Below are 16652 nucleotides of genomic sequence, written 5' to 3'. Positions count from 1 at the left end.
TTAACTGTTGGTGGGAGAGGGAAGGGACAATCCTACCTTCCTACAATCCACAATTAGCTACCTCCACTAAGGAAATGATTGATTAATGTATACTTTGTCAATCCTTCAGTATGTGTCTAAGCACAAGGCTTTGTAATGTTGCCATGTGTTTTCAGAAGGATACTCAGGCAGTAGGAATGACTGCATAGCATTACCAGCCCTATAGTGAGATTTTTTTTTCCTAGCTTCTTAAATGCTAAAATTCAAGAATCCTATATGTTTCTCATTTAATGATGCTGTAGTTTTACTAAATAATTTGGTACTGTCTCAAATAACCACACTGAATTCAAACTATAGTATTTAAACCCCAGCTCTATTGCAATATATGTAAAGTTTATAATTTACCTGCTATAAGACTTAGAGCATAATGAACTAATTCAGCAGTTTCTCCCTGGTCCTCTGTCGGAGTTTGGAAACCAGGTTTGAAAAGGAGTTTCAGTTAATGTGGGCTACCCGGGAGTCAGAGCCAAGGATGTTAAACATTGTGGTCACCAGTTCAGAAAGATCAAAGTCATGTTTCCATCCCCAATCTCTCCGGGCATTGCTGTCATCAAAGTTCATCGGCCAACTGTCAGCTACAAGGAAGGGAAGGGGGGGGGTGGGGGGGGGGAGGAGGAAAAAACCCAGAGCATGAGATTTATAGCAAAGATCTTTCAAAGTTTCATAAGTAAGTACCAGAGTAGAGTTTCAAATAGTACAGCAACACTTCCAGATGTCATCAAGATCAAAACAAACTGCAAGTGTCTAAGGAGAACACATAGGAGATGAGGGGGGGGAAAAGGGAAATACTGTTCTGTCCCAGCATCTGACTTCACCCAGACAAGTTTGATACAGGATCACTGGAATGGAACGGAATGAAAAAGCAGATACTAACCAATGGCTTGCCTGACAGCATCCACATTGTAGGTCACCTGGAGCTCAGGAATATGCTTCTTGACCTCTTGCACCAGCTCCTCAGGAGAGAAGCTCATGGCACTGATGTTGTAAGTCCTCATGCTAAGTGAAGCGGCAGGCACTTCCATGACATCTAGCGTAGCCTTCAGGCAGTCATCGATATACATCATTGGGAGGTGTGTGTCTGATTTTAGGTTGCACTGGAATTTGCCATTCTTTATGGCATCATGGAAAATCTGGACTGCATAGTCTGAAGGAAAAAAAAGTTTCCTTGTACTCCCCCATCTGTACTCATCTGTCTTACACGTAGATCATCAGCTCATTGGGGCAGGGGCTGTCTTTGTTGTTCTGTGTTTGTACACCAGCATAATGGGGGTCTTGGTCTATGACTTGGGCTTCAACATGCTATGGTAATGCAAATAAATAAAATATTAAAAATTCTTTTCAGAATTCTAGAAATGCAGCCATCTCTGGGGTGGAATCATATTTCATTCCTGTTCCCTGGGGCCATTCAGCACCTCTCAGATTAGTTTCAGCAGAAGTATGCTTTGTATTTTCACCTGCATTTCAGGAGTTATTTAGATGAAGCAGTGTTTCATTTTACACAACCTTAGTCTCCTGAAAGTTCCACTTTTTCTCATGAGACCATTCTTTTAATCAGCAAAAATGCCCTCAAATGACTTTCACTGGACGATGTATGCAGGTGCACTCTAAGTTAGACATTGATAGGCACACTGTACAACACAGCACACAATATTTGGTATTAAAATACGATACAACAGATTTCTTGTCTGCAGGGCCGGCTCTACAGTTTTTGCTGCCCCAAGCAGTGAAAAAAACTGCCACCACGGATGGCAAAAGAGAGAAGCTGCTGCCGATTTGCTGCCGTGGCCGGCGGAATAGAGAACCTGCCGCCAAATTGCCACCGCCACGTTTAAACAGCCGCCCCTTTCAAGCTTCCGTCCCAAGCACCTGCTTAGAATGCTGGTGCCTGGAGCTGGCCCTGCTGGTCTGTGACCACACCTATATATGATGGCCATTATTCATTTATGTGACTGCATTTCAAAGTGACTGGTTAGTTGTTTCTTGGCAAATGAGGTCACCAGACAAATTACACCCTGATGTCCCTCTCATCTTTGCTATGTGGGGCAATCAGCTTGCACGCTAATGTTCTCACCTATAATACTGAGACATGGAAAAAGAGTTTCCTACCAGTTGTTCCCCCACCAGGCTGAGAGTCAGCAGAGATAATTCCAGGATACCTCAGACATCGGAAGTCTAGCCCATACCTGTAGTGGTAGTACTGTTGAAGAAGGAGACGAGCAAGACTTTAGACATGAAACTAGAGGGTTGCACACTTTGTTGCTTCTATAGACTAAACACATTGCATACACCAACAGTTCTTTGCATCCCTCCATTCCCCCCCGCCCCCCACACTCAAGCTCCTTTCCCTCTCTATTTCACAGATTTGCTATAAGCCCTCCATCACTCTTTTATCCTGCCAACAGCTCTGTATGCACCCATGTCCCCATGCCAGGGACTCTGTGCTACAACCCATTTCCACAAGCCAGGAACTTTGTGTGACCCCCCCGCCCCCATGTCCCGCTTCCTCATGCCATTGGTGTCATATGTCAGAGGCTCTGTGACCTCCATTCCCACATGGCGGGGCACACAGTGCCTCTGATACCATTCCTACCCTTTCCCTCCTCTACCATGCCAGAATATGCAACATGTAAATAACAAATATGAATTAAATAAGAACAGTCAGTTATTTTGATTTGATTTAATCCACTCTGATGATCGGTATCCATCCTGATCCCTGGAGTCATTAGAAAATATACTGTAGGAAGACTTTCCGGTACTAATGTGCCATTCCTCAGCTGTCCAAGCCATGCCGTGCTGGTAACTGAGGAACAGGGAGGCGAAATATTTTCCTAGGGTCACAAAGAGTCAGAAGCCAAAACAATACTAAAACTCAAGTGTTCGTGAACTTCCAACTTCATGCTAATTCCTCACACAGAACTTATGATTTCCCCACCCCAAACCCCTCAGGCAAAGCATCAACAGCTGCCTCATACTACTAAGAAAATATGTCTGTAGGAAGAGAAGACAGGAAGCGGAAAGAACACCGCAGTGATCCACCTTCCATCGAGACTAACAATCCATAACAAAGTTCTTACTTCTCCCATGAGCTCAGCATGAACCTTGGAGACTCCATAGATTGTCCTGGGTCTCTGAATGCAGAGATCCGGAGTTGGGTTTCGGGGAGAGGTGGGTCCAAAGGCTCCAATTGTGCTAGGGACAAAGAGTCTCAAACTATGCTCAGCTGCAATATCGAGAACGTTGTGCAAACCTGGAACAAACAGAAATTATCAGAATTTAAACAAAGTCTCCTCCAGAGATGTCATGTACTTGAAAGGCTAGTCAAACAGTGCTGTAATCACTTACTGTAATTACTGCACTTACCAGTAATGTTTACAGCTCTGGCCAAAGGAACATTTGCTTCTCCAACAGCACTGAGCAAAGCACTATAATGAAACAGCCAAGTAATTCGATTGTTCACCACTATTTCACGGAGATTCTTGTAGTCCAAGATATCAGAGTAGATAAAAGGACCTAAAAAAGTGGACCAAATAGAAAACTGGATGCTAAGATGACACTTTGAGACAAAATTCAATAAAAAAACAACACGAGGACCAATGAGTTCACAGGTTCTTGCCCATGTCTTTATTCAGAAATATCGTTCAGTCCACTTTATGCATCAGATTTCTGCCTTCTGTAGGCAGCAGCCACTAGAGCACTCATACTCTCCCTCTCTCAAAGATTCGATCACAAAGGCTCTGCAAATTTTTTCACAGCGTGGGTCACATCTTAATAAGGACACTTTCTCATGGACGTCTGCTCTTCCATGTGCAATCCCATAACATCCTTGTAGCAGCTTCAGCACTTCACAGAAGAGTATTTAATGTATTTTGTCTACATTTAGCATCTGAAGACTAGGATAGCTGACAATGTTTAATTAGCCATCTCTGCAGACCACAGGCCAGTTTGGGACCCTCTGTTCTATCAAATATACTCTATCAACTATTGGCATATACCGATAGCGCAGTGGTTACCAACCGGTCAATTGCATTTGATGGGACAATCCTAGAGGATCTCCCAGTCGGTCGCGATCTCGGCAGTACAGCGTGACAGCCACTAAGACAGGTGCCCTGACTACCCTGGCCCCACACCACTCTTGGAAGTGACCAGTGGGGTCCGGGGCAGACCTCCCTTTGCACACTGCTCCTGCCTGCAAGCACCGCCCCCCACAGCCCAGGAACGGGGAACTGTGGCCAATGGGAGCTGCGGGGACAGTGCTTGCAGAGAGGGGCAATGCGCGGAGCCACGTGCCGCCCACCCCCAGAGGGGCCTTCTGGGAGCAGCGTGGGGCAGGGGTAGCCAGGGAGTCTGCCTTAGCAGCAGCCATGCTGCACCACCAACTGGGAGCCGCCGGAGGTAAGTGCTGCCCAGCAGGAGGTTGCACCAACCCCCAGACCCCTCCTGGAGCCAGCATCCCGAACCTGCTTCTGCACCCCAAGCCAGCACCCCGTACCCCCTCCTACACACCAACCCTCTTGCACTCAAACTCCCTCCGATAGTCTGCACCCCAACACTCTGCCCCAGCCCGGAGCCCTCTCCTGCACACAAACTCCCTCCCAGAGCTTGCACCCCTCACCCCAAACCCCTGCCCCCGGCTCAGCCCAGATCCCCCTCCCACATTGCAAACCCCTCGGCCCCAGCCCAGAGTCCGCACCCCCTCCTGAACCCCAACCTCCTACCCCAGCCGAATGAAAGTGAGCGAGGGTGGGGGACAGCGAGTGATGGTGTGTGTGTGTGGAATTAATAGGGCGGGGCCTTGGGGAAAGGGCGGGGCAGATCCTGGTTGTCCTTAAATTCAAAAAAAGTGATCTTGGGCGTAAAAAGGTTGGAGACCACTGCTGTAGTATGAGGTCAGAGACCAGCTTACATAATATTACTGAAATGCCTCTAGACTCGTTCCTTTATAGTTTATTATTTATGGCAAAAGGGAAGGAAAGGAGGCTAACCAAGTTCCAAGGCAGTACTGCCACTATGTGAATCCATACTGGCAATCTTGTATGAATTTCAGCATATACCGCATATAAGAAAGTGATTTCAGTATGTACAAAATGTGGATTTCATTTCCCAGTTCTTTTGGGAAAATTTAAATTGCATCAACACTTACAGCAGAAGCCAGAGGGTTAAACCAACTGGGATGAAAGCCACAGCCAATTTAACTTTAAGATGTATTTTGGTCATCAAAAATCAGAAGGGAAGAAGATTGGAAGGAGATATTCAAGACGTATGTTAATGCACCTTGCCCAAAGGAAAAAAAATCCAATTTCTGGGAAGATTTCACAGAAGTCAGAATGAAACACCCAGAATTTTCAAGATCATAAAAATACTTTGAAAAGTGGTTTGATTAATTTAAGAACTATACATAGTTCAAATGCCTGGCTGTGTCTTGCAGGGGATGAGCAACATCAGAGGCAATATGAAGATTTCTCTATATGCTAATCCACTCACCATTATAAAAGACATGATCTGGTGGTTTTCTAATGTCAGACAGGATCACGTTGTTTTTTCCAAAACGCTTCCTGAAAAGGAAGGCACATAGTACAATTAGCTTGTACTCTTCAAGATAATGTGTCACTCACTGTTCTGCTACATTAGTTTTAATAGGAACTAATTTGGAGAAGTCATTTGGGCAGAGTAAATTTTATGGTATGACTTTGTCTAGTGCAAGCACTCATGCCAATCTATCTTTTTAATTCTCGAGGTACGTCTACATTACAGCCGCTGCAGTGGTACAGCTATTACTCCTGGGGGAAGTCTGAGCCAAAAAATTCTGCAACAAAAAACTAAAATTTCTGTGACCAATATTTTAAAATTCTGCATATTTTGTCAAAATAACACAATATAATCAAACCGGTTTCAATTTATTTTTGGTCATTTATTTGAAAATACCTGTCAGCAAGTATGTCTATAACAATACAGACAACAAAAAAGATTCAGGAAATGTTTTTTGACAAACAGATTCCTTACTAGGCATATTAATACAGAACTGTGAGTAATAATTCATTTAAACTACAGTACAGAACCGTATTTCCCGCACCCCTCAGTAGCAGTGCAAAGGCTTGTGGGAGTCAGGGGTAACCGAGGAGCTGAGGGAGAGGGAAGTAAAATTGCTGGGAAGGAGCCTGGGTGGGAACTTGGAGGGTTGTTGGGTATGGGTGGAAAAAGTATGGAACAGGTTTTTTTGGGAGACGGGGAGGGATTTTTAGGGAGCTTCCCCCATGCAAACCCTGGCTGATCCCTAGCCTCTCCCATTCAGTCAGGTCCATCTGCCCTTGTCCCCATGTGTTCCTGCACCTGTATGTGTTCCTCCATTCCCACTCAGACACCCACTCCCCCCAATCCCCATCGTTTCCCTTCCCGTCCCCATGTGTGTCTGTGCCCCCACCTAGCCACCCCCATCCCTATGTGTCCCTGTCCCCCCCACGTGTCTGTGCCCCCACTGTCCCTGTGTGTCCGTCCCCCTCCTCCTGCCCCCATGTGTCCCTGTGCTCCCACTCAGCCATCTCCCAAGCAGCTCTGCACCCCCTCCTCCATCACCACATGGCCCTGCACCTCCCTCCCCGCTGTGGCCCTGCGCCTCCACTCCCATTCAGCCCCTGTCCCAGTCTGTCCTCCCCCACTAGCCCTTCTGAGCTCCCGTCTGACCCACAGCAGCCCCACGCTCTCTGCTTCCTATAGCCCCCCTCTCCTGACCTGGCCTGACAGACTCTCTCTCTTCCCTAGCTGCTTGGGTGCTGCTGCTGTGTTCTATCACCACAGCGCCCTCTGGTGGGGAAAAGGCAGAATGGCAGCAACATTTCAGCAGAAGCTTTTTTCTGCACAAAAAAATAAAAAATGTGCACTGCTCATTAATTATGTGCATGCAGTAGTGCAGAATTCCCCCAGGAGTAAGCTACTGGGCTCCAGTTGTGTTGCTGTAGTAGAGTTGGTTCCTACTGTGACTAAGTGGGACTGTTCTTAATGTTTCCTCTGAATACTGTAGGGGTGTCTCAGTTTCCCCTATGCATTTCTTAAGTCTGTAGATGGGATAAGGGGGTGTAATTGTTGGAGAGCAAAGGCCCAGTGTACCTAAATGGCCGACACTCTGTCTATTGGCAACTGATGGCCTGGGCCCTTCCCCCTGCAAGGTGATAGCTAAAGGGTTGGAGAACAAAGGAATCAGGAGACCTCCAGGCCTGGGAAAGGGACAAACCCCAGAGGAAGAGGGGCTGGAGGGTGAGTCAGTTTGGGTCTGGCTGGGGACAAGGAGTTAAGTACAGACATAGTTGTCTGGCTCACTGCCCCCCAAAATGGACCCGGCTGAGGGGTCCTGTTCTCTGTACCTACAAGCTCTGTTTTAGACCATGTTCCTGTCATCTAATAAACCTCTGTTTTACTGGCTGGCTAAGAGTCACATCTGACTGCGAAGTTGGGGTGCAGGACCCTCTGGCTTCCTCAGGAGCCCCGCCTGTGCAGACTTGCTGTGGGAAGTGCATGGAGGGGCAGAGGATGCTGAATGCTCCGAGGTCAAACCCAGGAAGGTGGAAGCCGTGTGAGCTTTTTGCCCTGAAGACAGTTTGCTCACAGAGAGGAGACCTCACCAGAGTCCCACCTGGCTTCCTAGGGAGCAGTTCCAGAGCATCACCCGGGGACTCCGTGACACCTATATCAGTAGGAGGGGTTTTTCCCACTGATGTAATTAATCTGCCTCTCCAAAAGCCAATAGTTAGGCTGACAGAAGACCCAGCCACGTCTACACATGCGGTTAGGTTGGCCTAACTGTATTGCACAAGGTGCAAAATTTTTCACAGCCCTGAACAACACAGTTAGGTTGATCTAATTCTTAAATGTAGACCAGGCTTCAGACTTGGTGCCAAAATTTCTCTCTTCTCAGAAAATTTGCAAACAAAAACTAGGTTTAGTAGCAGTTAAAAGTTGCAGCAGCACACACTGTCCATGCATGTTACAAAAAAATGCCAGTAAGATGTTAAGGGGAAAGACGTGTACATTGCCTAAGATACTCTTGATATCATACTCCAACACTTCCTAAGGTTTGCATTTCCATCTCCAACAGATACCAGGAAGCAATATGTAATCCTGCTTTCCAAACTGACACTCTAACACACAACCTTAATAGTGACCTCATATGCTTTTATATCAACATATCAGCACATCTGACATTTGGAAAGTTACTCTGCCTTAACATTGCTGAGGTCAATGCTAAGGTTTTGCATTAGAGTGCAAGTTTGACAAAGTTGGGATACATATTGCTTTGTGTTATCTGTTGAAGATGGAAGCGAAAGCTGCTCCCTCTTGCCCCCAACAGCATTCACGCCGCCACACTGTCTTCATCAAATTTGGAGGATTTGTTTTGGTGCTCCCATTATGGCTACAATGCTCTATAGACAAATACTGCCTCTGTGTATAGCAGATATCTAGGAATCAGCACATTAGATCAAGAATGTGGATGAACAGCTCCTAGAGTGTTTTCTTGTGAAAGCAATACAAAGAAAAAAGTGAGATAATCCAGTGAAAAAGTGCCAGAAGGGATCATTTTATGCTCTTATTATTCTCTCTGCATCAATTCACTTTACATCAAACTATCATGAAAAATTCAAATATCGACGTTTCTATCTTATGGCTTTTTGCCCATTCAACTGCAAAATAAAATCTTAACATTCCTGTTATTCGTAACTACGATGCAGCTACTGCACTATAAGAGATAGAAACATTTATCTTTTAAGTTACCATCACTGAAATTCTCTTCAAGAAACACCATCAATTATGGCAAGGTCCAAAATTTTGTGTGTTTAGTAAGTTGGTAGGTTTTAGAAAACCCAAAGTGGGTTTCTAAAAAATGCAGTATCAACAGAATTCAAAAAAGATCATGAAAAGAGACATACAAATTAAACATTTGCTTGAGATATTGGGAACTCAAAGCCAGCAGCACTGTGATAGTGCATGAAAAACAAAAAGGGAAACTTACCACAAGCTAAGGCCTTAGATTCTCAAAATATATGCTTAACTTTATGCATCCAAGTAGTCTCACTGAACCCAATGACAAGTCACATGTACAAAATTACACACATTTGCAGGACTAAGGCCAAAAATACCAACAAAAGGAAGAATGACTGGTCATTTTTCAGCTCTAAAATGAGTGAAAGGTATAAGAACAAACACCACAAAAGGTGTAAAATTATGTTTTGAATCTTAATTACATCTTGGATTTCTGAAGTAATAGCAGGAGTTCTAAGGATATTTTGAAATATGGACTTTTAAATTTTAAATGTCCCATTCAGCATTCTAAGATTCTTAGCTTTCATAAGAAATTTTGGGTGCTCAACTTGAGACGTTCAAAATAACCAGTCACTTCTGAAAACCTTGGTCGTGGGGTTTTTAACTTCTTAAGATGTATAAAATTACAAAATCAGAACATACCTCAAGAGTTTAGCAAGTCCCACCCCAAGTTGGCCCAGGCCCCCTAAAGAGGAAAACAGAGATTGTAAAAACAAAAGCCAAGTCAAAGAAAAGATAATGATATCGAAATATTTGACTGTTACTTATGTGTCCTTATAGACCAATAGAAGTTCAAAACGTAATACTTCAACTACATTGTTATGGGAACCAAAATAGAAGAGTTTTGTTTACACAGAAACAAGAAACTGAATACACTGTTTTAAGGGAAAGGGATGCTTTTACTATATCTCTAAAATAAACTGGCCCAAAAAGCCACAATATTCTGCTAATCCTAACTGGGGGCTTCAGGTACTTCTGCAATACAAAATAATACATCATAATAATGATCTAGAGAGATGCTGAATACTCAAAACTCCTGGTTGTTTACATGGAATTTGTAGATGCTCAGTAATTCTCAGGATCAGGCCTCGATAGAAAAAATGACTGCCAACTGAGAAACAAAAATAAGAATGAAGTAATTAAATGACGACTAACCTGTAATTAACACTCGAGGATGATCAGTCTCTGAAAAAGATACTGAATGAAAGTTGGCATCTGAGGTCACCTGACGTGGTGAGACACCAATACATCTAACTGGCACAAGGGAAGTCTGACATCCACAACTGGGGCTCTGTAGCAACTGACTAAGAGTTCTGCTCAAGTTCTTTACAATTGCCATTTTTGTCTTTTAAATAAAGCTGTGAGAAGAGGGAAAGTATTAGTCACAAATTATTCTTTAAAAAAAAAAAAAATACAGTCTCCCGACATTTAGAACTGTGTAGAATAGTCTGTGTTTAAGGAAAGTTTTATGCAACTCCAGTTTTGTCTGAAGTACCAAACCAGTGCCATGACCTGCTATATGCAGCTCATGAAATAGAATGAATAAGGATAGCATCACACGCATTAGCAGAAGAAAATATTCACAAGTATAAAGAGTCCAGTGTAGCAGACAGTTAGAACCCAAGGTGGTGTCATTTCAACATTCTGCCTAGTCCCTTTTTGTGGTGAGTATCAGAAATCACGATACCTATGGCAAATGGAGGCACAAGCTCAAAAAGCAACAGTACCTACTATTATGATTGAAAGCTGTCACTACATGGGTTAAATGGATACATTCTAGAGACTACCTAAAGTCAAGTCAACAAACATTCTCATGGCCTAGTGAAGGGTTAAAATCCATTGCTGATGTAATAACCTGATATATTGATTTGCGTACAGGCCCAAAGTCCAGTCAAGAGGTCAGAGGCCTAGCAATAGCTAAGAGAAAGCAGAATAACCAAAGATAACCTTGCTTTTGCTAAGATATGCCTGGTCAGCAAAACACCAGATGTTGTGGGCAATAATTGTGTCTTATTCAAAGTTGCAAACAGAACAAAGAAGCTCTGTTTCTGTTGTGTTAGTTTCTTCTGTAGGGAGCTGTTCCTCCCACACATCCAACCTTGGGTTTATGAAAGGTTCAAGCATGTCAGTATAAGATATGGCCTCCTCACACCTTAGTTTCCCAGGGACCAATGCCTGCCTTAAAACACAAATGAACAACTTGAAAGACAATCTTTAATGCCATATACTTTCACTGTTTCTTTGCTTTTACCCCTAGATATGTATCTGTTGGACAATCAAAGGAGCTACTTCATTCCTATGGACCCCAAATCAGAATTCAATATATATATATTTCATACTAATACATTTGTTAAAGTACTAATTATATGTTAAAAGTTAATTTGTTAACTTGAGACCATGGGCAGAGACATTATGTAACCTTTGATGATTGGCTACTGTGCTATCATGTCTTGCTACTAGACCTATCCGGGGTTGTGGGACTGCCTACCCTGTCACTTTCCCCCGCCTGTGGAAAATCCATATATTCCATTATAATCAATTGATTGACAGTGTCTCTGAGCCTAATAAGCGAGGTGACACTCAGTCAGCGCTGTATGTAATACACTCCTGTGCTTGACCCCTACACAGTGTGGATTTATGTCCTTCACCTAGCTTTTCTTAACATTGCATCAAGAAGAAGCAATTACATCAGCGGAAACTGCAGTAAATCATCTGTAGGACATCACTGTCCCCAAACAAACATTTTATATATATATATATATATATATATATATATATAAACACAGAGCTGATTCTTTTACTTTTTCTTCATTTAAAATTCTTCTTTTAAGAACCCTAATTGTTTTTTCATTGTTCTTAAGATCCAAGGGTTTGGGTCTGTGTTCACCTATGCAAATTGGTGAGGATTTTTATCAAGTCTTCCCCAGGAAACGGGGTGTAGGGTTTGGGAGGATTTTGGGGGGAAAGACGTTTCCAAGCGGGCTCTTTCCCTGTTATATATTCGTTAGACGCTTGGTGGTGGCAGCAATAAAGTCCAAGGGCAAAAGGTAAAATAGTTTATACCTTGGGGAAGTTTTAACCTAAGCTGGTAAAAATAAGCTTAGGGGGTTTTTCATGCAGGTCCCCACATCTGTACCCTAGAGTTCAGAGTGGGGAAGGAACCTTGACATGGTTCCAATGCATCCGATGAAGTGAGCTGTAGCTCACGAAAGCTTATGCTCAAATAAATGTGTTGGTCTCTAAGGTGCCAAAAGTACTCCTTTTCTTTTTACTATTTACAGGATGACTGGAACCAGAGAAGCAAGCAAAAAGCAGAACGATTTATTATACACAAGGTTGCTGTTTCCAGGGTTTATTTTTTTAGCATCTTTTAGTTTTATGTAGATGTGCAAAAACTGGGGGCTTTGAGGGAGCTCCCTCTTTGAATATATGGTAATAAGTAACATACCCTAGTATGCTTTAACATAATATTGTTTCAAACAACACTACATTAAAGCACACTTGGGAGTCTTTAGTGCACACTAATAGGATCTACATGGACCAATTAGCATGCAACACATTAGTGAACTAGATATCACCCCCCACAGACCGCATTACTGCTCCCTGTAGACAAGTCCTTAGATACAAGTTACCATTTCTAGTATTTTTCTGGTGTTTAACAAATTTTTTTTTTTAATTAGGTTTTTATGTCTTTATTGGTTGACGCCAAAAATCAGACGCCCTATTTATAAAATCTAATCTACAAAATTGCTTTACAATCAAATACTGTTTCATATCAAAAATGGCACACAGTGCATGTAGTTCTTGCTCAGTTAGAGGCACTTCCGCGAGCCTCTGGACTGCTTTCCTCCCCCTGCCCACCCCTCCATATATTTGGAGAGGAAACAGGAGGGAGGGAGACTGAGCACTGTAGCCTTCTTTATTTACTTGAATAGTTAATATTTACTTGATTAGTGTTCACCCCTAGACAAGTCACAATATGAGAGTTGTTAGATAGCAGACCCCCAAGAAATAACAAATCTTTATTACAGTCACTTGTGGTGAAACCCCTCATCAGGAGAATGGGCACATCCCAGTTTCGACTGTCTAGTCATCCAGTTCTTTTCAACTATGTTCTGGGTGTCACCCTCTCTTATATCACATTATGCTAACACCCATTTTATCCTATGCGTATTCATAATTAATTCACCCCTTTTCTCCTTATCTGAACTTCCACACTCCACTTATTTTAGGGTCCTCAGTTTTCCAAGGTTAATTATCCACCTATTTCACAATCATTAGCATTTGTGTCACTAGTTGCTATGGCTTTACTGTGGTTAATATTTGAGACTGTCAGTTACATATGCTCCTTAAAAGTATCCTAAAATATCAATAACTTGTTTGCAGTTTCTTATTTCATCCTAATCTACTGACTTACTGCATTTGTTTATCATCAGTCTTGCGACTCGCAAGGTCACTTCCCTGTCATTTACTTATGTCAAGCTACACTTGAGCCTTTCCACTCATGCTTACTCTCAATATAGGTACTTAGGCTAGGCCACTACTTGCTTTGCAGCAGAAGCCACACCTTAAAGCATTACCTGAAATCCTACACATGCTACAGCAAGTATACATTACATATCCATTCTGAAATTATACTTTTTTGTTTTAATGAAAAATGTTGAGTTCAATCACTGAAGCCCTTCCCATCTCTCTCTCACACACCCCAATTCTCTGCCAGACAGGCTGACTCAGAGTAACCTCACAGATGGGTAAGTTGGTTTTATAGATGCTATTAAAGATGATTTCCTCCTCTCTCCTTCTCATATGAACTCTTAATGTTTGCACAGTAAGGAAAAAGGCTCCTGCTGGAAATTCAGACAGCAATCACTGTCCTAAAAACATTTCCAACACAACCAGTTTCCAGCAAAAGCTGCAGCATGACTCCAATATAAATTAGTAGCATCACTTAACAGAGAAGAGGCATAAGGCACAAACTCAGTTTTCTCAATATCCAGGCCTTAATTTGAAAAGGCAACTTTGAAATCCATTATATTCTGTTATTTTATAGTCACCCGCATCACTTTACCACTTATTAGCAGCTTTGAAGATGGAAGGTGCTAAGTATTATTACGAATATAACAAACTCCTTTTTTCAGGTAGCCTTCTCTTTCCTGACCACCCCAAAGAGAAAATATTCTTGTCTCATTTCAAATGTCAAACGTCTGTTGCCATCTAGATTCTCTGACAAGCTTCTCATCCATTATATTAGCTTGTGAGGGAAATTAACAAAAGAATCAACAATTTGTTCACTATCCTAATTAAATAAAACCAAAGAGTTTCTCCAAAGAAGTGTGTGTACTGAATGTTAACATTCATTTTTTATTAAAAATGAAATGATAAACATTTAAGATGATGCAATAAATCAGAGTTGTTTCTATTCTATCTGAGCTTACCTTTCTTTCTGTTGGTGATTTAGCAGAAGGGAAAGGGATGCCTGCGTTTGGAATTTATAGAGCCCTGCCTCTTTGCTAGGCCAATCAAAATCCTACAAAGAGTAGGAGTTGGCTGGTAGGTAAGAGGAAGAGGGAGGGAGAGAACAACAGCAGCCAGGAACATCTTAAATCAAACAAATGTGATTCTGTGAGGTCTTCACCAGGTACCATACAGTGTTGTTGTAGCCTTGTTGGCCACGGAATATTAGAGAAACATGGTGGGTGAGGTAATATCTTGTATTGGACCCACCTCTTATGGTGAGAAAGACAAGCTTTCAAGCTCAAAGCTCGTCTCTCTCTCTCTCTCTCTCCAACACAAGTAGGTCCAATAAAAGATATTACCTCACCCACCTTGTTTTACCAGCTGATAGGTAGAGAATACTGAAAATATGTAACAAGATTTCTTAGCTAAAGAGAGTACACAACATATGATTATTGCTAAAACCATTTAAAGAGAATAGCTTTTAAATAACTGATAGTGCAAAGCATTAATAAAAAGCAAACAGGCTTGTGTTAAAATGCAAAGCAGCAATTCAGTGCTGAATAGCCGGGAATTTCCAAGTTTTGTAATAAGCTTGTGAAAAAATTATGCAATACCCTCACAACTGACAAGCATTTAACAAGTTAATCTTTCAGTCGACTACCCTTTTTCTGGAGTCTGGCAAATGTTACATGTGCTGATAGGGTAACATGAGCACCTGTTGCTGATGTAAAAGAAAAAAACATGTTTACAAGTTAGCTGGCTGCTTTCCCCAGTATCAGTTTGGATTAGGGCTGTCAATTAACCAGAGTTGACTCAAGAGATTAACTCAAAAGAAATTAACTTGATTTAAAAAAATTAATCGCTATTAATTGCACTGTTAAACAACAATAGAATACCAATTTACATTTATTATAAATATTTTGGATGTTTTTCTACATTTTCAAATATATTTATTTCAATTACAACACAGAACACAGTGCATGGTGCTCACGTTATATTATTTTTATTACAAATATCTGCACAGTAAAAAAGATAAATAGTATTTTTCAATTCACCTCATACAAATATAGTAGTGCAATCTCTATCATGAAAGTGCAACTTGCAACTTACAAATGTGGACTTGTAGGCTAAAGTTTTATAGTTTTATTTTTGAGTGCAATGATGTAAAAATAATTCTACATTTGTAAATTGCACTTTCACGATAAAGAGATTGCATTACAATACTTGTATGAGGTGAATTGAAAAATACTATTTCTTTTATTTTTTTACAGTGCAAATATTTGTAATAAAAATAATAATAAAGTGAGCACTGAACACTTTGTATTCTGGGTTTTAATTGAAATCAATACATTTGAAAAATGTAGAAAAAAAATCCAAAGTATTTAAATAAATGGTATTCAGTTCTTAACAGTGCGATTAAAAATTAAATCTTTTTAAAATCTCGGTATTAATCACAATTAATCTTTTTAATTGTTTGACAGCCCTCGTTTGGATATTAATGATTTTTATAGATCTTTAAAAAGTAAGATGATAAGGGAACTTATGAGTTTAATTTGTAATGAGTAAAGTTTTTGTAAGCTTCAGCAATAAATTAAACCGGAAATCAAGCCCAAGGCATAAAAAGAAAGGTCAAATCCCAGAATACAAAATCTCAGCTGTAGCTTCAGTGGGCTGGACAGCTGTTGTGTGACCCAGCTATGCTCATGCATACACTTATTTTTGAAGATGTTCATTTTACCAAGAATACACAGTGTCACTGGAGGAGTGGGTAGAAGAAACTTACCACAATCTGTGCTTTCGCTATTAGAAAACATGAATACACTGAGAGAAAAGGGTGAAGCGATCTGGTGGGTTAAAGCGCAGGGAGTATGTGGGTGAACTCCAGTAGTCTATCCCTAGAGAAGAGAGGGGCAGTTCTCCACTACTCCTGCAACCTCAGGCAGGAGAAAGACTAAAAAGGGGGATTTTACTACCCTCACCCCAGCATCATTTTTTTAAATCCCCCTCTCCCATATGTAGCTCCCTGGTGCTTGCCTCTTCTGCTGCAGCAAGGGTGTGAAATGGACATGATTTCTATTTTCACTGCTGTACAAAGGGTTTGTAATAGTAGCCGTGAAAGAGACAGGAATCACAGTTCTAAATACACAGCAGTTTACAGCTTTCTTTGTCAACTGCAGAGGCACAATAATTCTTTCGACACACTTTGGAACACAGCTTTGAAGCATTAGGTCACATTCAGAAGTTTACCTTCATAACCACAGGGACCAGACACTGAATTATTTTAAAAGAACGTTTAAATTCTTCAGAAATTGATGGTTTAGTCTCTTTACTTACCTTGGTGAGATTAT

General features: G+C 41.6%; 1 protein-coding gene across 1 annotated transcript; it reads right to left on the bottom strand.

The window, feature by feature from the left end:
• Nucleotides 1–474: 474 nt before the first annotated feature.
• Nucleotides 475–10186, bottom strand: LOC144261930 (L-threonine 3-dehydrogenase, mitochondrial). Its single transcript, XM_077811504.1, has 8 exons — nucleotides 10003–10186; nucleotides 9490–9532; nucleotides 5521–5591; nucleotides 3400–3549; nucleotides 3114–3286; nucleotides 2146–2236; nucleotides 914–1183; nucleotides 475–614 (listed from the first exon to the last, which is right to left on the bottom strand). The coding sequence occupies exons 1-8, from the start codon at nucleotides 10184–10186 to the stop codon at nucleotides 475–477; spliced, it is 1122 nt and encodes a 373-aa protein (XP_077667630.1).
• Between the last annotated feature and the right edge of the window lie 6466 nt (nucleotides 10187–16652).

The sequence above is a fragment of the Eretmochelys imbricata genome, chromosome 3 (assembly GCF_965152235.1).
Source record: "Eretmochelys imbricata isolate rEreImb1 chromosome 3, rEreImb1.hap1, whole genome shotgun sequence".
In the NCBI taxonomy this organism is placed as follows: domain Eukaryota; kingdom Metazoa; phylum Chordata; order Testudines; family Cheloniidae; genus Eretmochelys; species Eretmochelys imbricata.
This window is presented reverse-complemented; position numbering and strand designations above follow the sequence as displayed.